At 39.8% G+C, this 22,473-nt stretch overlaps 1 protein-coding gene across 1 annotated transcript; it reads right to left on the bottom strand.

Annotated features, from left to right (window-relative positions):
- Positions 1–18: 18 nt before the first annotated feature.
- Positions 19–15,239, bottom strand: IDO1 (indoleamine 2,3-dioxygenase 1). The gene is made up of 10 exons (XM_040994244.1): positions 14,704–15,239; positions 10,874–10,969; positions 10,662–10,781; positions 6,693–6,811; positions 6,212–6,226; positions 4,953–5,052; positions 4,346–4,463; positions 2,485–2,536; positions 1,932–2,080; positions 19–566 (listed from the first exon to the last, which is right to left on the bottom strand). Exons 1-10 carry the CDS (start codon positions 14,776–14,778, stop codon positions 211–213), a joined length of 1,200 nt encoding a protein of 399 aa, XP_040850178.1. The 5' UTR covers positions 14,779–15,239; the 3' UTR covers positions 19–210.
- Between the last annotated feature and the right edge of the window lie 7,234 nt (positions 15,240–22,473).

Here is a 22,473-nt window from a genome sequence, read left to right as displayed (position 1 = left end):
AGCTTCATATCTTATATGTTTCTACATAAAAGGGACACAATTATGTGTTTTATACAAGCAGTTTCCTTATTTTTCTTTTAATTTTTGCAGTTATCTTTTGCTTATGCATCTAATTAAGAGTGATAATTCATGAATCTGACAGCATGAGCTGTGATAGGAGCTTATGGAACCTATAAAGCCTTGCTAGTTTAGGCTCCTGCTCAGGCTGCCTTAACCTTCCTTCAGAAGGGATTTCTCAGTTGTTCCTCTAACAGTCTTCAGGAAATTCACGACATCTGTGCCCCCGGTTCCTTGGTTTTCCAGCTCCGAGGGTTCTTCTGCCTTGCCATTTTTCCCGCTCTTCTGGCGTGCAGGAATCACAATGTACTTGGTGACTATTTGCAGGTGGTAGTTCCTGAGATCAACCAGTGCCTTCACACACCTGTCGTATGCTTCCCTTAGGCCCGCATCCTTTTTGGAAAGGACAAACTCCCGGATGGATGGAGCTGCCTCCAGGGATCCCAAAAAGCCCCGGTGAGCTGGTGGCATGTATGCCCTCATGTCTTGCAGGAATGCAGCAGCAGATTCTAGAGGGACAAGAGAAAGAGAAGGTAGCAGGGAGGCCAGAGCCTGTCTGGAACCCAGGGGGCATGGCAGGTTCAGGTTACACACATGGGTACCACACATGGGTACCGTTGCAGCAGGCACGGTGGTTGAGGTCTCATCCTATTTTGTGGTGGAACGGTGATGAGTGTTGTTATTAGTGATTGGATCTGTAGTAAAAAGTCTTAATTCTGGTAGCCAGGTGACCTGAACTCACTCTTCATCAACAAGATTTTATTTAACAGTCCATCATTTTATTTAAGTGTATCATAACATTGTAGGTATAGACGCATGGCAGAAAGTCCAGCGACAATAAAATTTTTGTGTGTGTTTCCTTCCTCACTTTCCTGGTGCATTGAACACTTTGAACCTTTCCACAGAGCTGATGTTATTACAGAAATAATATACTCTGCATTTGGTGGGCCATATCGCTGAATCTAACAGTCATTTAAACGAAATCAATCCTTTAAAATTAATAGGGGGCCTGGTGCAATAGAATAGCAGCTGAAGTCCTTGCCTTGCACGCCAGGATCCCACATGGGCACCTGTTCTAATCCCGGTGGCCCCGCTTCCCATCCTGCTCCCTGTCTGTGGCCTGGGAAAGCAGTCGAGGACGGCCCAAAGCCTTGGGACCCTGCACCCACATAGGAGGCCCGGGAGAGCTCCTGGCTCCTGGCTTCGGATCGGCTCAGCTCCAGCCATTGCAGTCACTTGGGGAGTGAACCATCAGACGGAAGATCTTCCTCTCTGTCTCTCCTCCTCTCTGTATATCCACCTTTCCAATAAAAGTAAATAAATCTTTTAAAAAAAGGGGGGGGGGAGTGGAAACTTTATATCATTCAACTAGTGAAATTCTTTTTTTCCCTTGAAGTTTCAGAAAACAAGGAAAAGTCAGATTTCTTCCTGAAGGTAAGTCATGGACGTGGCTCATCTCTCAGTTCTGACATGGCCCTGGGGCTGGGGCTCTACGGTGGGGCTGGGGCTGCACGGGCGCAGGGGCTAGCTGCTTCTCTCACTCGGACCTTCAGCTATCCGATTGCTACTCCCGATTCTGGCTCACTGGCAGGGAACTTCTCCCCTTCCGCTTCCTAGCCTACACTTGCAGAGATGATATTGGCTTCTCCAGAGTCAGACTTGAACTATATGTTAAAATCTCAAGATTGAGAGAGGGGTAGACTCTGCCATTCACTAGCTGATTGCCAAGGAGCCAGTAATTCATGTGTGAACTGGAATGACCAGCAATGAAACCCCTACAGATAAGCTGAGCTGAGATGCTGGTGGCAAGGCGCATGCCTCATGTTAGAATACAGTCGTGTTCACCAAAGAGGGAGTGTCATTTCCCACTTTACCTCCACCATCGCTCTGTCGAATGCCCAGCAGAACGTCAAAGCACTGGAAGACGCTGCTTTGGGCTGCACTGCCCCCAGCAAACTTCCTTGGGGTGTCCCAGACCCCCTCATAGAGTAGACCTTCCGGCAGCGGGGAGTTGTCATTCCAACTAGAACAGATAGGATTAATTACCACTTTTCATGTATAAAATCATTTAGTGACAAGAAGTAAGTTTCATGTTTCTCCCACAACTCCTGCAACATTCATACTCCTGCATAGAACACTAAACAATGTAACTGCGAGAAAAATTGCCACAGATTTTCTTTGACTGGAAACTTAGCTTTGCACGGATCAATGCCTCTTCTTACAATGAATTGGTTTCCTGCTTCCCTCTCCTGGTGCCTCTTTGTCCAACTAATGCCACAAAAAACCAGTGGATTCTTTCTTCACCACTGTTACATTTGAACGTAAATTACTATTTAAACCTACTGGACAGTGGGGTCCAGCAATGGTTGTATGTTGTATCCTTTAGGTTAAGTGACACAAAACAAACCCAAGCGCAAGACCACCTACCCAGACAAATATTTGCGGAGTACATTGAAGAATGACTTTGGATCCACATGTTCTGGAAGAGAGGAAAAAAAAGATGGGATTTTTATATTTGGCAGCATTGGAGGTATACAGGGAAATTCAGGGGTAGAAAAGACCCAGGTCGGTTTGGGCAGAATGGGGCTTGAGCCTAAACCCCCATTCTCTAGTTCTCTGTCGCCAGACCCTGCTCACCCCTCCACCCCTGCAATGGGTGGAGGGCTCACCTACTCACATCCCAAACATCACCCGGAGGCCAGGCACACTGTGTACAGTTTTGCAAATTGTTACTGATGGAGTTTTGGTTTGGGCAGTTTCTTTTCTTCCTTTCCTTCTTATCCCCTCCTTTTTTGGGCTGCTTATCCTTTTGAACTCAGTGTTTTGTTAGGAGTTCTTGCTAGATGGACATGCTGCAGGCAGAATTCTCACACTCTCCTCAAGCAGGTGCTAACTTCCAGAAGTGCCTTCACTTTTTTTTTAAATTTTCATTTCATTTTATGACACAGTTTCATAGGCTTTTGGATTCCCCCAACCCCTCCCCGTGCCCTCCCCCTCACGGTGGATTCCTCCACCTTGTTGCAGTATTACAGTTCAAATCCAGTCATGATTCTTTCATTGCAAACATATACCAAGCAAAGAGTCCAGCATCTTATTGTCCAGATAAATTCAACAGTTTCTTGGGGAGACCATCTCTGGTCTGAAAGCAGAGCTGGCAGAATATCATCCCAACCAATGAAAAGCCAAAACAACTTACAACATTATGGAGTTAATTGACATGGTATTGAATAACCAATATGTTAGAAAATGCAAGTTCTTAACCACATCCTGTGACTACTTCATTGGCATTTCAATTTTAGTTTATACACAACCAGCTGCTATACACCTTAAAATGCCTATAGGGTACTATTCAGCTGCCTTGTGTCTATTTTCATTTTTGTATTTAGCAGTTTATTGTGTTGAAGCATAATTTTTATAGAACTTGGCAGATTTTAGGAATAGTCCAAACTGGCTTATAACTCTAACAAGGCATGTCAACAGTTGAGGTGCAGAACAATTTTAGGAGGGGTGTGCAGAGAAATCTTCAATATCTTAGTGAGCAGTAACTAATCTTTGTGTCCTACCTAGTAAGGTATATGTGAGTCCAAGCTGACCGTCTCCTATCTGATTCTAAGTTTTCCTTGTTCTCTATCTAATCCAATTTGGGGCGGGGGGGGGGGAGGGTCTGGAGTGACCCTGATGGTCATTACAAGAGAGGGTGGGGATCTGAAGTTGGAACTAAGTAAGGACCAGAGAAAGCTCCCTGCCGAGTCCTGAAGGAAGTTTACTGTTCTGTTTCTGAGGAATGCTCAGGGCTCCCGGCTGTTGTTCCAACGACATTAGATCCTGTGAGGAAGAATCTGGGCATCTTCCATCCCATGTGGGAGATCCGAAAGGGAACAGATGACCTCAGAGTTCTTGGCCTACAAGGGCAGTCCAAGTTCTTGATTTGCAGGGGGATGAGAAGACCGTGTGCAGAATGACACCTCACTGGGATCTGCTGCTCTGTTTAGGATCTGCATAAGCTCTGATCATTTAACTTATCTCTCCCATTTTAACCATTTGTCTTCTCTTAGTTTCCATATTCCTTAACCTGAGAGAGTTAAGCCTAACCCAGGCAAGCACAATGATTTAGGGAGATAAAATTTATCAAGTGAAAACAGCGAATGATCCTGTTTTCTGCTTCCCTTTCCTCAACAACTGGAAACCTCAGACCATCAGAACATGGTCCTGCCTACTCTACTTGTCCTGACCTGAATACCTGCAGACTCCCTGGTCAGACCCAGGTTATCCTGCGTACTATACTTACCATGGATTTGTTCAAACACTTTAACGGCTTTCTTCAGGCAGCCACTGACATCCTCAAGTGCCTTCTGCAAAGAATCCTGCTTCTGTTGTTGCACAGCGTTGAACAAAACAGGAATTATCTAAACAAACAAGACAACAAACATCTAAGAATTCCCAGCATGAAACATTAACAGAAGAGAGTCCCCCCACGTCTTAATCCTGCAGCTGTTTCAACTGCATTTGGGAGTTTATGCTTTTCTTTCTAGATTCAAACATCCTAATTTACTTATACAATTTTTAATTTGTCTCTGTGCAATGTAAGAGGACTTTATGTATGTTTATAATTCTATTTTCAATAAAGTCACCTTGTTTATGCCACCAGGTATTATATATAGTATTAATGCCCATTTGAATCTTTTTTTTTCCTGACAGTGTTCTCAAATTTGCTTCTGAATAAATGGCTTCTAGACTTTGTGCTTTGAGTGATACAAGAAAAATCATTTCTTTCTACTAGACAACCCTTTACTTGCCATTAAGCGATTTACTGCTGCATTTAGGCTAAGCTGTCTGTACTGCAGTTTACTTGCTAAGCAATTGCTAACGTTTTTTCTAAGTGTAGGTAGACACACCTTAATTGCAGAAGCAGCAGCTAGCTCCACCAATAGAGAAATCAGGAAAAATCCTTTACTGCATTCTCCACCAGGGAAGTGGAACAAGATGTCCATGTTTCTGTGGAAACCAGGCAAGGAAAAGAACTTCAACAAAAATAACAGCATGTTTGTAGAGCAACCTTTACTTTTTACTCATGTTTATTTATCCATCCCACAGGATAATTTCCAAAGAGAGGCATGGCGTTTCTTATCATCTCTATTAAAAGTCAACCCTCAGACCCACCAGCAAAGATCAAATAGTTAATAGCAAGTAGGTTAATCTGGGACTTGGACTTTGTTCCAGAATTCAGAGCTAGAAATCCCCAAATTAGTTCTGTTTCTATTACATAATCCCATTAACTCATGCCTTGATAATTAGTATCCAATTGTGCCCAATGCTTATAGAGACATCTGGGAGGTAGACGTTTAAAAGTTAGTCTTTTCATTTCAATAAAGGTGAGGGTACTTCCAAATGCTCAAGGGAAATGAAATTATTTCATTATTTAGTGTATAAATATAAAATTCGTAGCAATTTTAGGGTAAAGAAGCACTTCCAGGCAGTGGCCTTAGTTATTTTTATGCAAATCGAATACCTATTTACTTATTTTTATGCAAATCGAATGCCTATTTTCTCTGCACTTTCTGGAGCAGCCTCACATGTTCATGTTAACACTTCTTTTGCAAGCCCAGTTCAGTTTCTCAGTGGTGCATCTGTTTCGCCAAATAATTAAAGGAGAGATTCAAAGAACTCTTTAGATCTCCTTTTTTCCTTTCATTGAGCTTTTGGCGTTGAATCTGCTTAACTATGAGTAGTAGACTGTTAGTTTCAAGACGTCTGAAGCCAGACCACCTGCTGAGCTTCCTTGCTCTGTGACTTTGTACAAGATGTGTCATCTCTCTCTCTCTGTTTTCTATGTGGGTACTAAACGGTAGCGAGTGGGTTAGAAAGAGCATGTATATGCATGTTTAATTCTTGACATTGTTAACGAGTGCTGAACTCAGAGACCCCTGAAGTCACAGATAAAAGCAAGTGTGTGCATTTCTATGCATATCAGTTACATATTTATTAGCAATTCATGTTTTTCTATTATAAAATACAGTCATAACCACTAGATTTTATTTGCCCTTAGACAACTATTTATTTTCCATTTTAATCACTTAAACATCATTTGAAATATACTGATAAACTAAAATTTGCATGGATAATTTTTAGAATAAAATATAAGTTGAATACTCACTCGTACGTCATGGGTCTTAGGAAAGCAGCCGGAAAGCAATGGAAAGAGAAAAGGAAAATCAATTTGAAATCAAATGCTTTTCTGTGCTCTTGTTATTATATCAATATTATTGATCCTTTAGAAATAAACTGTAGGTAAAAAACTTATGCCTTTATGTTCCTCCAGTATAGGCACTGAAAGGAGCTGAATAGATTTGGCCTGAGGTCATAAGAATATGTTGTGACTTGTTTGGGATGGAGATTATATGAAATAATATTCAACAGTGAAACTGAAAGTTAATACTTAAGAATTGTTAGTTGACTGTTATCCATTTTCCTTGTACATATGTTCAATACATTTGGAGTTACAGACACAGCAGTTCAAATAGCTATAATCAAAACAAAGGAAGTTGATAGTCAAACTGAAGCCAATGAGCTAACCTCCTCTGGGTTGTGAACAGCATGTATTGCTTCCAGTTCTGTGATAATCACAGCTTACATACCCGCTGGGATCCTTTTTCTTCCAGTTTGCCAAGACACAGTCTGCATACACAAGAATAGGAGGCAGTCCCAGCTTTTTGGAGAGTTGGCAGTAAGGAATGGCAATATTTCTTGGCAAGACCTAATTAAAACAGATTTCATAACTTAACCACTGGGGTTAAAAACATGTTCATTATTTTGGGTTTTTGGCCCATGTGGGAATACTTTGAACACAGAGTCATGAACAACTTCCTCTTATTCGTTTATCCATCCATTCCTTGGATGCATATGTGATAGCTACACAAGACACACATTATGCCCTGGCATTGAAAAGCTGAAACCAATTGTCTGAAAGATGCACTAACTCTTTCCAGTTAAGATTTTAGGATATGACACATGCTAGAATTAGAGGTAGATTGCTGCTTTTTGGAGCTCATGGCGGAAAGAGCCTCCTGCATAACTGCTTGTTTTTAAAGCAAATTTCCCTGTAGCATGTCTGTAGAATGCTATTGGTGCTCAGTCCAGAAGCTTCATTTGTGTTGGAAGGAGGATTCTCCTCCTCCCGCTTGGTATTTTATATGAAATTGTATCTATTGAGATGACACTCTTGGCTTATCCCTGCTCTTTCACTCAAATTTCTCTTTTTGTGAGCTTTCCTGTGGTGGAATTCTGCTCTGTGACCTGCCACATAGTGGAATTGTGCAGGTATACGGCAAGCACAATGGTTAGATTCAGGGATATTCCCATAGACCACTGAGGTCTCTGTGGTGACCCCATGTTCTCCAGTGGTTATATTAGACATCGAACTGATGCCTTAGTCCTTTCTGCCTAACTTGAATCAACAGTTACATGGTGTGTAGCTGTGTAACCCATTGTAGCAATGAGTTTAATCACTGCCACTAGCAGGCTATGACTGGAAAACGTGCTTTACCAAGGGAGGATGGCAATGGGTAGGGTAGTGTGCATTAAAATTCATTGGAAAACAGGTCATGACATGAGTCTCCCTCCACATTTTTGTGAAAAAGCTGGGAGTTATTCATCCAAGTGGGCTCAAGAGAAGGTGGTGCTGGAACAGAGTCACTGACCATCAAGTCACAACAATTAGGTGCGCATGCCTTCCCTGCAGAGTTAGCATTCCTAGGGACTGAAACATTTTAGTTGGTGTGATACTCACTCACATTGCAAGAGCAAACACAATTTTGTACTCTTTGATATAGAAAAAAAATGATGTTTAACAGAATAATTAATTTGAAAGGGGAAACTGATGTTGAGACACACTTTTTATAATCACTTTGGCAACTGCTAAGGAACTCAGATGTTAATTTCTTGCCCATTCTGAAGAAATATCTGAATTGTATTGACTGTTTTGTTTATTTCCTTTTTCTTTCCTGTAGTTTCCGTAAGTTTTTATTTAGCTCTAAAGATTTATTCAATTATTTGAAAGGCAGGTGAACAGAGAATGACAGTGAAAGAGATAGAGAAATTTTCCATGCACTGGTTTACTTTCCAGCTACCTACAACTACCAGGCCAAGTCTAAAAACCAGGAACTAATAACTCTGCCTGCACTCAAGCATTCATTTTATATATTAACACATATATCATATATTATATATGTACATACATATTATATATTGCATGTAAAATTATGTGTATAATATGTATATTATGTATATGATATATGTTATATATTATATGCATGCATACATATACTATATATGTGTATGCACATATTTCATTGCCATCTCCTAATATCCTTTAAAAGAATGATTGTATCAGCCAACTTCTCATTGCTTAAAGTCTCTTTGAGAAGCTATGTATGAAGGAAGCTATTTTGGGTTCAAGGTTTAGGCAGGCAACCATATTAGTGTGATTTCTGATGGATTGTTGCCAAGGAATTTTCAGATGAGGAGCCAGGCAAGACAGTTATGGTGGGCAAATTCTTCATTTTTCCCTGTGTGTTCTGTCCTTATAAAGTCCATGACTGGAGCAAGGGCCTCCAAACTAATTAACTTCTGAAGGCCTAATTTTCACATACCATCAAGCTCAAGCCTTCAGCCTAATCCACAAGACATAAACATTGATACATTCATGAAGATAGAATTCCAAGGAAAAAGTATCAAATGAAACTGACGTCTTATGATTTGATTATTTTTTTATAGCTCTTGTCTATATTCCTGTAAAATGTGGTCTTTGTCCTTTGTACTTGCAAACATTGTGGTTAGTGGTGCATTAAGCATGTGATTACAAACCAAATGGAAAGTATGTTATTGCCAAAAGTAAGGGAAACCAAAGGAGTGAAGGAAGGAAGGAAGGAAGGAAGGAAGGAAGGAAGGAAGGAAGGAAAGAAAGAAAGAAAGAAAGAAAGAAAGAAAGAAAGAAAGAAAGAAAGAAAGAAAGAAAGAAAGGAAGGAAGGAAGAAAGAAAGGAAGGGAAGGAGGGAAGAAGGAAGGAAGGAAGGGTATTTAGAAGGAGGGAAGTGTGATTAATTTATAATTGTGTTTATGAATATATAATGTTCTGTTTGTGTTAATATGTTTCCATATTTTCTTCTATAATTCTAACACATTTATTAGTTTGTGTTCATTCTGCTGTCCATGACAGGCTCATGTGCTCCCTCTTTGTTTCCTGTGTTGAGTCTGCTCTATATTATTTATGACTATGTATTTAAGCACTCTGGACTCTTATTGGAAGCACTCAACATAGATCACCTGCATTATCAATGACATATGCTCATGTAATAATACAAACACACAATTGATACATACTAAGATTCAATTTCTAGAAAGTCTAGTGAGATCGTGCACACAGCTCAGTTAAGTTACATTGGAAGCCTAGAACTAGTTTTAAACTGTTTTTGCATCAATCCAGGCTTTAGATGAGGCAGTTTGACCATAAGGTGTAAGTATACAATTATTCAGAGTAACTTTCTTCTCTTCTCAACCGACTAATCATGTAAGTGGGCTGTGTGCAGCTCTACCTGTGTGCAGGCGTGAAAAAAAAAACAGTTCAATAAAGCGCCTATTGAATTGTCACAAAAGAAAAGCTTTCATAAATGATCAGACTGTGATTCTGAGATCTAGTTTAGCTCTTTGCAATATAAAGGGATATATGTAAAGGCATTATAGTCAGCATTAGTTTTATGTGATTATAGCTGTCAGGAAATAAAGACAGTCCAATGAATTTGTATTTGGCAAATGCACATACATACATGAAATAAACTCAGTGCTTAACTGAAATTTCAGTTTAGTTGGATCTCCTGTTTTACTTGCTCAGGCTGGGACCCTAGACAGGGCTTTGGTTGCACTTCCAGATATGCAATGAACAGAGCAGACCATTTACACTTGCTTTCTTTTCTATTTGTTCCTCGTCCTCCTTTGATCTGTCTTTCTACTGAAACTGCTTCCCAAGATTTAGTGGTAATGCCATGCTGATAGTTGCTGCTTTTAGATACAGATAAGGTTATGACTAATACACAAACACTGTAACACTCATGTATAACAAAGCATTATTTCAGAGTTAATATTATTGGTTAAAGTAGAATGAATCAATGTATTCTATGTTTTCAGATGTAAGACAGCACTGTGCTAATTCATTAAAAAGAGTCATAAAATGTCCATACTTCCCAAAAATCATAAATAGAGAAAAATGGCTTATATGCAAAGATTTTCATTTTAGTAATATTTAAAGTAGTGTGTTATTAAAAAGAAATTAAGTATTCATAGAGGATTTAACAAGCGCATCAAAATTTAGCAATGAATAAATGATGCTTACAGTATAGTTAAAAAACATATATATGTGAATATTTGCAAGTAACCATGTCATGTTAGTAAAAGATGAAAGTATGTTAATAATAGCAGTTGACATGATATCTTTAAAGTGTCACTTTCTCATCTATTTATCCAAACTTTGTCAAATGTGCTTTTGACACTTTTGAAAGTTTGCATAGTAAGCACAGCTTAGATCTATAGCACGTAGTAGTACATCTCCAAACCTTTCGGATGTCTCCATCACCTTGGCCCCACACGTAGGCCATGGTGATGTACCCCAGGGCTAGATGGCCAAGACGCTGTTGCCTGTGGTCCTCGAGTTTGTCAATGCTGAGTGACGGCACCTGCAAACAAATGGAAGGTCAGCTCGGCGCTGTTTCTGGCTTCCAAACTAGGCTCAACAAAACGCTAACGTCATAAGTAACAGAAGACAAACCTTCTCAACTTTCGCTCGAAGCTGTCTGGTTTTAATCAATTCACGTATATTTCTGGCAATGACCATCCATGGATCGTAGTCACTAGGCAGCTCCTCCTTGAAGCAAACACACAATAAGAATTTGACATACCGGCGGATGTTGAGAGGAGGGGAGTCGTGGCTTCCCACGGAGCATCTGCCATGCCTCTCACCCTCTTCTGTAGAATGTCTCCAAACACATGCTTGTGTGTTCAAAAACGCCAGCCAGGCCTTCCCATGTCCGCATGCAGTGCAGGACCTCTGCTACCTTGCATCCTCTTTGTTAAAGTCCATCTGAAGAGTCCCTGACCACTCTATTCAACAACAGTTCCCTCCACTATAAATCCTAAGAATCTTTCCTTTTCTTGCTGTTGAGTAATTTATTAACCACTACTCTATTTTTTTCCCTTCTTTTTGGATAGATTTTAAATTCTCTGAATGGATGAAAAATGAGATTTACTGAATGTTAGGAGTGGATCAAGCCCTTGCCTCAATGATTTCAATATTTTTCTAATTTTATTATAGCAGCACAAGAAGTCATCACTGTCATAATAAGCAATTAAATAAATAATTATGGATTAATTTACATAACTCATTTGGATATAGATTGTTGTAAATCAGAGATAGGCATTTCCACATTCTAAAAAAATCAGTCTTTTTATATCTTACTAGGTGATTGTGTTTTGTCTTTATTTGTGTGTCATGCCTAGCATATTTCTAGGCATATGCAAGGCACTGCATATACAGATGTTCCCACCTCCTTATCCTTGGGGGAACGTTCCAAGACGTTAGTGTGTACCTGAAGCCGTAAGAGTCCCAAACCTTACATATACTATATGTTTTCCTGTATGTATAATCACCCTTTGGTAAATCGAAAACTTTTTTCTTTGTCTTAACTAAGCGTTTTTGCACTGTGCCCATAACTTCTGCACTTGGAAGTGTCACAGTAAAACTAGCACAAACTTTGTTTTTCTTCTTCATCACGTCACATATTTGTTCTCATCATTGATCTCGGCAACCTCAGCATGTGAAATCTTTTGCTTATGAAGTTGGTAACTAGAGTTCACCTAAAGGAAATGCTTTATCAATTGTCTTTAGAATATCCAAATTGTCAGCATCAGTACTCTCACGATGTAGGGCCATTAGCAAGTAAAATAAGGATTACTTGAACACAGACCGAATGATACTGTGATAGTCCGACTCCCAATTGAGGCAGATCTCAAGTGACCAAGGACTGGCAGCGTGCCTCATGTGAGGACACTGGACTTCCTGAGTGACAGACAGGGGCAATGTGATGTTTCTTCACCCTACTCAGGAACTACTTATTCTTGTAATTCTCGGACTGTGAATGACATCCCACAGCTGAAACTGTTGCTTGCAGGTGTATTGAGTAATCAACTACTTTTGTTCTAGGAAAGACTTACGTTTTTGTGTCTTGTAAATGAGACAAAATCTAAATAAAGTGTCTCTCTGCACATCATTATTTTATAATCTCATCACAAAAGAACACGTGTAAGCAAAGACCTAGACGAGGTCCTGGATGAGACACAGGTAACTTAGCCATTCCCTACATGCTCTGTCCCTGTGTCTCCCCCTCACTCAAGGCACGTCTTTGAGGTCATTAGTGCTGGATTGTGGTGTCTGAGGACACATGCACACGTGTGGAGCTCTTAAGGTCAGAAATAAAGTTAATATCATAAGCAAGCTGGGAAACAAGAAGGCACATCTAAAGTTCAAACATCTTCAGGATTTGTATATAACTGTCCTGTCTCAACCAGCTAGGACAAGAGTTTTAGCAGCGGAAAATCTGAGCCATGCCCTTATCTTTCCAGCTTTGGAACTTTTTTCTAGTGTTCATGTACATACTCTGCCCTAGTGCTTTCTGTAGTAAATGTCGGCCATTTGTGCTGGTGGTTATTCTGTGTTTCACTGTGTGACCATTTTTCTGGTAGTCACTTTTCCCACAGAGTAGAGTTTTTAAATTGTACAGCATGATTAATATCTTATTTGGCAATATTTTTAGCCAATGTAAAATTCACTCAGCAATATAAATCAATGAATATGTAAATTAATGAAGAAAACACAGATCATTTGATTTCTGTTAGGCTAGAGAAGGCAGTGTGCTCAGGGGTTAGAACACATACAACTTATAACAGAACAGGAAGAGATGAAATAGATATTTTGCTCTTGTAGATTGTTGTACAGATCTTCAGTGAGGAAATAAAAGTAAATCTGGCCTTTCTTCTCATATTTGAGGACACTGATTCTCTCTTTCATTCACTGTCTGGCAATAAAACCATTTTGTAAGTAGTTGAGAGAAATTTTACTTTTTTCTTTCTGGATTTTCCTTAATCGTTGGATGGTATTATTATGATTGTTGTGTCTTTTAAGAGATCTGACTCTTGCAAAACAGACATATGTTTAAGTGGTTTCTTTGAAAACATCCAATCCTGCCGTGTGTGTGTGTGAGACAGAGAGAGAGGGAGAGAGAGGGAGAGCAGGGTGCAAGGCAGGAAGCAAAGTTGAATATTATTAATTTGTGTTTATAAGACAAATTAAAGCAACACAATAAAAGAACTTCATTTTCTTAATTTCCCTTAATATTTTGAAGAGGAAAACTAGATTTTGCTTTTGACTTGGTTATATTACACAAGATAACTGTAGGATTTTATATAAGTGCAGATAGATTGGAATATCTGATTAAAACACACATTAGCTACATTTCCAAGTGTTCTCTATAGTATGGACTTCTTTCCATTTGCAGAGATTGGAGATATGCTGTTCAATAGTCAGTACAAACCTAGCCTAACCTCTTCGTGTAAATCCTCTCCTACAACCTCATGCTAAACTGTCAAACACAACAGAAAAAACAAACAAACAACAACAACAAAAACCAAAACAAACCGAATTTGCCTGCTTCCAAACAGAGGCAGCACAGCATGACAGATCTAAGCTCAGGAACATTGAAGCCCGACTCCTGGGCTTCTTCATTTGCTAGCTGTGTGAGTTTGGTAATTACCCAGATTCCACGTGACTTTTAGTTTCCATCACAAAGATGACAATAATGGTACACCTAACACTTAGAATGGCATGTGAGGATACAATGAGTTACTATGTATAAACTACTTAGAAAAATGCTATAAAAATGTAAGTTAAGCATTGATGAATTGCTAGGTATGGCATTCTCTGGAAGGCAATTCAGGAAAACACAAGTCTTTAAGGCAGGTGTTTCTCCACAGGTTTTGTGTTTTATAGCTAATGCTTGCAAAAATAGAGGTAGTCGACATTCGTTAACTGAATCGTACGAAGTATACAGAGAGAAATAGTTGTACATCATCCAAAAAAATCACTATGCCATGTCATAAACCTAACCTGATTAAGAAAGCACACTTTGCACCATTTAATATTTATGGGGACTGAAGGGGTTTTCCTGTGACTCACGAACCATTTATAACTTGGCCTTTTCCAAAATGCTCTTTGGAAATGAGTTGTCACAAACCAATTTTGATTTCAACAGTACAAGTCATTTGTAAAGCAAAGCGTTTTTCCCATAGTTCCCCCATTTCATTTCTCTTCATGTCCATCTTAGTCAAGAAAGAAATGCCCATGTGATTGCATTTCTAGGAAGAAAACTCTACAAAATGTTTGGTAAGACCAGTATTTCAGACTCTGCTTGCCAGTTTGGAAAGCCTGTGTCTACATTGCTTTGTTTCACAGGAATACAGCAAAACACAGTTGCTCAGCACAGATTAGCTTGCTTAGATAAGGGATGAGAAGAAAACGCATTTGACTGTATCTTGGAATACTCTTACCAGTGGACTTGGAAGAGCGAAGCCTACATCTTCATCTATGTGGAATTCTTCGAGGATTTGCCAACAGGGCTCCATTGAAGAGATTCTGTCGAGGGCTGTGAGCTGGCAGTCACTTCCTCTGGTTGCCCGGGGTTCTGGAAGCAGCCACGATCATCTACTTTATATAGTCATGGCTGAGACAGTCACCACAGCTAATTAAGTATGCATAAAGAAATAACTTCCACTTTAGGGGTAGTTTCATTTTCTATTTTCTTTTTCAGTCACTTTGTTATAAATAGCAAAATCACAAAAGCATTCCTGTCTATCATCTGAAGAAACTGAAAGTTCACATTCCATATCAAATCTTTACCACCGAGGTTACTTACTCTTTGTCATGTGGGGAGTCAAAGCTACAAGGGCCTGGTTGACGTAAGAAGGACCAGTGACTAGAACAGATGGCCACCAAGCCACATTTAGCTTTTAAATCTCTGACTTGCACCATGATTCTAACCCCAAGCTATCGTTTCAATATTTGTCGGTGCATTTCACTGTCAGGGTTCTTTGGAAACATCAGTTTCCTGTATGTGTTGCATTGAAATGCAGTGTGTGGTATACTGAACTATTTGCCAATGGCTTTGAAGATGAAACAAACAAACAGGCAAACGGAAGTACAAATTCAGTTGGAAAGACAGTATGTGCCCACCTCCCCACTCTTGGCATGTGCTCCTGATGACAGAGTCTTTTCTTCTTCACATTCCAATTCAAGAGCTTTTGGGAATATGGGCTTGCCTCCTGCCTCTTTCTGACCGCCAGAGAGAGATGAGACAAGAGTCCTGCACATTTAAAGTTTCTAATCTTTAGAATGGACAAAGCAAAGAGTCAAATACTTTAAAATGCTTCTTTCAGCATTTGGAAAAGGTCTCTCTGGCACATGTCACTCAAACCCATTGTTTCACATCACTAAAAAGAGTGACACAAAAGCAGAAGCTATGTCATGTCATCTGAGGATGAAAAGGAGAGAAATGAGAAGGACTTAGTGCTTGGTCCATTGGCCATTCAGCTTATCAGTATTGGAAAGCTATTAAACTGTGATGGGTGGGAACATTCACTCTCGTGTTGCTCATTCCTATGACTCGGTGAGTTTTTTGTTAGCATACAGTTTTACTGGAATAGGATTCTTGCGTAGAAAAGCAAGAGGAACTGAAACAAAGGAAATACGATGGTTGAGCTATGCTGAAATAGATGATTCATGAGACTGTTATGCTTAGAACCATGTTCCAAAGAAAAAACCAAGATCACCAAGACTTATCACATCTACGTGGAAGACAAAATAACAAAATATTGCAAATGTGATTGTTGGTGTGATGTTATTTTTTTATTCCCTGTGTCTAAATTTTTCTGCAGGTGAACTAAAACAGAGATATGAAATAAAACTTTAGGTGATTCTGTATTGGAAAAAAATCTCATAGGGCTGGTTTTCTGGGAAGCATGCCTTGATCAAACTGTTATTTCCCTTGGATGTGTCCAGCTACTTTGTGACATCTATACCATAAGTGAGACTGCATAAACAATAATGCCCTGATGCCTCCCTGTTTTCCTTCTTTCAAGCTTTAGTCCGCTTCATAGTTCTGAAACCACATTCTTGATAGATTATATCTTGAACATTCTTTCCTGCATGTTTTCATGAGAGCAACTTAATCTTTCCCACCTTGGCATAGGCGTTTGGTACAGCCAAAGTGTCTATCACAGGGCCCACTTGCTCCAAGGCACAACTTTAGAGAAAGCAGGTGACATTCAAGTACTTGCATCCTTTCTCTGCTGGGAAATCTAGTTTGAGCTCCATCTCTTGGCTTTGTTCTGGCCCACCCTTGGCTACCAAGGACATTTGGGGAATGGGGTCGCAGAGGTCAGATCTGTCTTTTTGTCTGTCTCTGTCACTCTTTTAAACAAATAAGGAGCAAACACAGCTGCAAAGACTGCCCCCTCAGATTGGCTCTTGGTCTCTACCCCTACACTGTGCCCAGGTCATTGTGCCTTAGAATGCCTAAGACTCAAATTCAGCCTTTTTGGCTGTGGACTCCTCGACCTGGAACCTCATATGGATGAATCCGTCTCCCTTACCAGCATTACCTGCTTTCATAGCTTCAATGATCTTTCCTTCATAGTGATTGCATTGCCTGGCTTAGCTCATCAGAGACAGACTACAGGAATAGTTATGTGCTAAACATCTCTATCTGAAAATTCTGTTGTCCTGTGGTACCAAGAACCCTATGGATACCATGAGTGATACAAAAAGATTTACATAACCGGGCTGTTGGAATACATCCAATGAAATGGCTGGGATGATGGAGGCCCATGGGAACCTGTTGAGAAGAGGCTCCAGGAAGGAGGCGGCAGAGGGCCTCCTGGCGCAGAGTGCACCTTTGTCCCCAGTGCCTCCTCAGATGTGCTTTCTTGCTTGCCTGACTGATGAAGTACATATGTGCTCTATCCGATCACCCAAGAACAGAGTGGTGCTCTTTATCAGTATTCCACATCAAAGGTGCTTTGCCGGAGGCCAGCTCCAGCTGAGTTCAGGGCTTGAGAAGTGTGTGTGGAGTCAGAAATAAGGAAAGACATGGACACTGTCACTTGGTGCCCTCTTGCAACAGCTCAAGAAGAAGCTGTCCTTTTTATTTACTCAGAAACATCACAGGCCTCTGCACAATCGTTTGATTGTTCTATTTTTAGTTCATGACCAAGTGGGTATGCACAGATGTTTGATTATTTTATTTTTTACTTCATGGTCAATCAGGTGCTCTTAAAGATAATTCTGTAAGTTACCATAATCATTTTCTTTAAAGTAAGCTGTTATTCATTCTTCAGTAGTAGCCATTGGGTAACTGCCGGGACTCCAAGGCCAAGGCACAAGCGATTACCTACTAATCAGCAATATATTCGTACTACAATGCTATTTCCACAACTTACATATCATTTAATGGGAGAAATACATCAAAAGAGAAAAGACATAAAGATCCAAGACAAAAGGTTTCAAACATTAAATCCCCCTACAACTGCAGGCTCTACAACCTCATAAACAGTCAATAATCAAAAGCATATCTCCATGACATTAATAAAATTGCGCTATAATTCCTATAGTTAAAAATTATGAAAGCAGCTAAAATAGCTACATTTTCGATGCTCTAAAGAGTTGTAAGGACCAGCTAACCTTTAGGGTCACAGTAACTATTTTTTTGCCATAGCAGTTTCAGCTTATATTCCCATCACTTTCATTAATTTGTAAGATTCTTATTAAGCCATTTCCCAGAAGGCATGCTACATGTCTGGGCCAGATTCCAGGGCAATGGGTAGGCACACAATAATGTGTCCAGAAATGGCATGGGCTCAACTGTACTCCTACCCACTAGGACATTGTCAAAACCATTAATTCTCAAGCTCACATCAGTTGCAAAAGCCATCTCACGGGGGCAAACAACAACGCCTCAATAGATTACAGAATTCTTAGTGGGGTGGTTGAGTTTCCATGAAAAAAGGGGGGTGAAACTGCGTCAAAGTGGTCAGAGAGAAATCCGCGGGGCCTGACAAACAGGGGAGCTGTTCTCTTCACGCCTTCGTGTCATCCACACCTACTGCACAGACCCCAGCAGTGCTTTCATTAAGGTAACTTGTTGGCTGTCTTGGAACTCGCTGCTTACCTGCATGTCCTGAGCTGCTAATTAACACCTGCTAATTGTGATCTAAGTCTGACCTGTTTGAAATAAGTCTGAACTAAGTTCGAACTGTTGTTTCACCAAGTTTATAAAAACCAAAATCCTTGAAATAAATCTTGTCAGAAGGCATCAGAGCTCTGCCCCCCATCTTCTTATTGGTTGTTCCCTTCGCAGGACTTGCAAAGTCAACTTGCTCAGGGCCATGACAAGTATACATCGAGTCCTTCTTAAAAGATCAGTCTATGATAAACCCACATCCCTCTTCACCAGTAGTGTGTCACTGATAAGATGCCATTTTGTCTATAAAATGTTGTTTTATTTTTTAAAAGAAATATCTGAGTTTACAACAGTCAAAAACTTTAGAACATACAAGAATGAAAGAAATTAGCAATGCCATGCCCAAATGCATGTGGAGCAAATAACACCTGTAGGAGACGGCTGGTACCATGGAAGGCAAAACAAATTGGACAGCTCTCCCATTCAAGCTTTGACAGTGAGTATCTAGATGAATAGAGATTCTATGGTGGGCTGTGTTAAAGCCAATGGACCTTGGAAGGATTTCCTCACTCTTGGAGCAATAAAATCACCACATTTCAGAACTACTGAAACCACTTGAGCAGTACCCTTGAAACATGTACCACACTGGGGTCCCTGGGGTGACATAAAGAGGGCATCCTTCATACCTGGGTGCTGATGTGGCTAGGATGCTGGGAGCAGTGTTATGCATTTTCTTCCCTTTTCCCCCAGATGCAGGAAGAAAGACAAATGGAAGCAATTGTCTCATTCACTTTTCCCCATTTCTCAACCCTCCCCACCCTAATCAGTGGTCCACATGAGTATACACCCTTCTCAACTATATATACAACTAAAATAAAACAAAATTTATTATTAAAAAAATCAGAAATGTGAGCATGTGCTGAGTTTCAGCTTTGATATTGAGGTGATTACATTTCACATCTTTTTTTTTTGTATAAATTGATAATATGTTTTACTGAGTTCCTGCTACTATGAGGAATTTCCTACAAATTTCTGTTAAAGTTGTTTTACTTTTATAATTACCTTCTCAGAAATATTTTCAAATTTCCCTTGAAAGGGAATTGGGAGAATTTGTATTTTATTTTATTTTATTTTATTTTATTTTATTTTTAATATTGCTTACATAATTGAAAGGCGTGCATGCCCATACGGGCTTCTGACTAGGGTGGAGAAGGTTAGGTATGGAGGAAAGTGGGTGGGACAAATGTTTCAATTCTTTTTTTCCCTCCTCGTGTGCAGGAAAGGAGAGGGGTGCTCCTTTTTGCCAAACAAGATCAGCACCTGGAGGTGGGAGACGCTTTTTGATGAAGGCCTGGAGAGCCCATTGTGGAGAATAGTGTTGCTAGGGTGTTATCCGAGTGGATTTGCTAGTTCTGAGAAGTTATTGGTTTTGTTGCTCCAGCGTTGAGAAAGTCTTTTCAAGATCAACTGGTTGACAAAATCCACCTTAATATACCTACAGAAAATTTGAGTTATCTTGTTCTTTTGGTAGACTAAACAAAATAAAATCAAATGCTACCTTAAGGGACAAAATATAATCTTAGGCTTTGGAATATTTCTGTTATTTTAACAGGTAACCAACAGCCACTAAGAAAGAAAAAATTGATTATGGAATCCAATTCCATGAAGAAGAGAAGATCAGAGACAGAGTCCTGAAAGGAAGAGCAGGCACAGAGTTGGAAATTTACATGTTAGCTACATCAAAAAGCAGATGTGAGAAAAGATTGTGGTGACTGATAACCAAGTAAATGTTCTGGAATGAGTAAAATGGAGGAGAGAATTTATAGATTTGCAGGCATATCTGAAGAACACACACATTAAAACTTAGAAATGTGTAAAAAACACAGAGGCACATAGAGAATGAGAGACACACAGAGAGAAAAGACAGTAAAGCAAGAAAATCTAATACAAACTTAATCTAGTCTCAAAATAAAAGAGTGAGATAATGGGGAGAGGCTAGACAGATATTGTTCTAATTTTCACTAGCCTAACATCATATGTTTGTTTCAAATGTATCAGAAATGTTAAAACGGTCAAGCTTTATTTTTGGCTATGCTGAGAAAATGTAGCCATTAGATTAAAAAAATTTAAAAAGACATTTACAAGGCACCATGCAGTAGGAAGAAGGAGAGAGCACGCTTCCATCTCCTGGTTCCTACCTTAATGTCTGCAACAACCAGGGCCCTCTTTCAGGAACATTAGCAGTAAGCTGGAAAGGAAGAGAAGTAGCTGACTCTTGGGTGGGCACTCTGATGTAAATGCACAGCATGCAAGCCCCAGTAACATAGTTGGTAGAGCTGTACACGGATTATGAAATTAAGCTTTGGGCAAAGTTTGTCCATAGAGATCATATCACGGTTCTCTAGAGGAACAGAACATTTTAGGTGGTTGGATGGATGGTTGGATAGGTGGGTGGACTTAAATAACTGGCTCATGTAATCATGAGCCAAAGGCGTCCCGAGTCTGAAATGGAAACTGAAAAGCAAGAAATTCTCATACAGGCTGTTACACTGCATTTTCTGGGGAGAATTATTTCTTCAGGCAAATCTGATTTTGCTATTATGGCTTTTGAAAAAAAAAAATGTTTGGGTGGTTGTGACCCTTTCACATTTACTGAGTGTAATTTAAATCTCTTAAAGTCCACATTGGAGAGCACCTTTAAATGTTGGCAATACATTCTTAGAGATTTCAACTTAGCTGTAGTTAGAGATCTTGGGGAGTGAACCAGCAGGGTTCTCTGTCCTTCTCTTTGTAAATCTGCCTTTCCAGTACAAAGAAATAAGTCTTTAAAAATGCTTAGTGGTGGAATGTGGCACAACCTCCCATTCGGAGGTGCCCGATACCGTGTTAGTGAGCTCTCAAGTTGTCAACTTTTGGCAATCTCAGTTAAGGCAAGGAAACACAGCTGAAGTGCAAGCAATGAAGAAAGACCTTTATGTGCTTACAAGAAGGGAAAACCAGGAGAACCTTTTTTTAGACCTTAATTTGGCAAAGATTTTCAGTAGCGACTTGAAACCCGTAATGTCAGAGATCATCAGAATGAATTGCATCATTTGTCATGTAAGACTTACAATGAAGCCTTGTCCAAATTATGACTGTTTTGGAATTTTCACACAGCCTATGTGTGAGCATAAGCTGATGAAGGCCTCTTGGAAAACAATCTGGTAATGTCTTCAAGCGTAAAGACATATGCCCAGTTGACACTAAAATCACTGTGAGATCTACACTGCCATTTTCCCTGGCGTCATGGAGACTGGAGCATATCTCCTTGCTCCTGAACTTTGCATTTTGTTATGAAAGTTGCTTTGACTGATATAATATTTCCAGCACTTATTTTACTTTAACCTTTGCTTGGCATATAGCAATCATAAACATTGACAAGGTGCATTATGATATTAAAAAAAAAGAACCTTTATACACCACCCAGTGATCAAATATGGGTAATTAGTATATCTGCCTCCTTAAATATTCCCTAATGGTGAGAACTTCTGACATGTCTCCTCCTTTCTTCTTTGAAATATGAACAGCATTATCATTATCTATGGAAGTTCTGCTGTGCCCGAAAACACCAGAACTTACTCTGACAGTTTCACTACAGTTTGGAACTTTATGCCCCCTTACCCCCAACTCCTAACCCTCCCAGCATGCAGCGACTGTAAAGTGTGTTTTTTACAGCTGAGTTTGACCTCTGGCTTACTTATACTATAATCGTGCAAAGAATCTGATGAGAGCAGCACATTCCTTATGATTCCTAGCTGGATACGACACATTGGGACTCCAGTGATGTGGCTGAGCCCCAGGTCTACCACCTGCATTAGTATAATTCCAACCAACCTTCCCACTGGTGGCACTGGAAATAAATCCTGCTGAACGCTGCTAGTTTTAGGGCTGTTTGTTTTGCTATCTTATTTTTCATTAGTTACGTACACACCAGTGAGCCCCTGTGTTTACGCCTTTGTATATTCCCAAAAGAAAAGCATATAAGAATTCACCAAAATTCATTTTGAAACACTTGAAAGTACTAGAGTGCTAATATAGAGATGGG

This window comes from Ochotona curzoniae, unplaced genomic scaffold (genome assembly GCF_017591425.1).
Source record: "Ochotona curzoniae isolate NIBS_2020 unplaced genomic scaffold, NIBS_Ocur_1.0 contig_899, whole genome shotgun sequence".
Taxonomy (NCBI): domain Eukaryota; kingdom Metazoa; phylum Chordata; class Mammalia; order Lagomorpha; family Ochotonidae; genus Ochotona; species Ochotona curzoniae.
This window is presented reverse-complemented; position numbering and strand designations above follow the sequence as displayed.

Bases quoted from the DNA above. Each gene is read 5' to 3' on its own strand.
- IDO1 (XM_040994244.1), bottom strand. From the start codon at position 14,778: ATGGAGCCCTGTTGGCAAATCCTCGAAGAATTCCACATAGATGAAGAT. The intron at 2,537-4,345 runs GTAAGTATAGTA...CCTCTCTTCCAG, and splicing joins AGTGTTTGAACAAATCCATG to AACATGTGGATCCAAAGTCA. The intron at 567-1,931 runs GTAAAGTGGGAA...TTGTCCCTCTAG, and splicing joins TCGACAGAGCGATGGTGGAG to AATCTGCTGCTGCATTCCTG.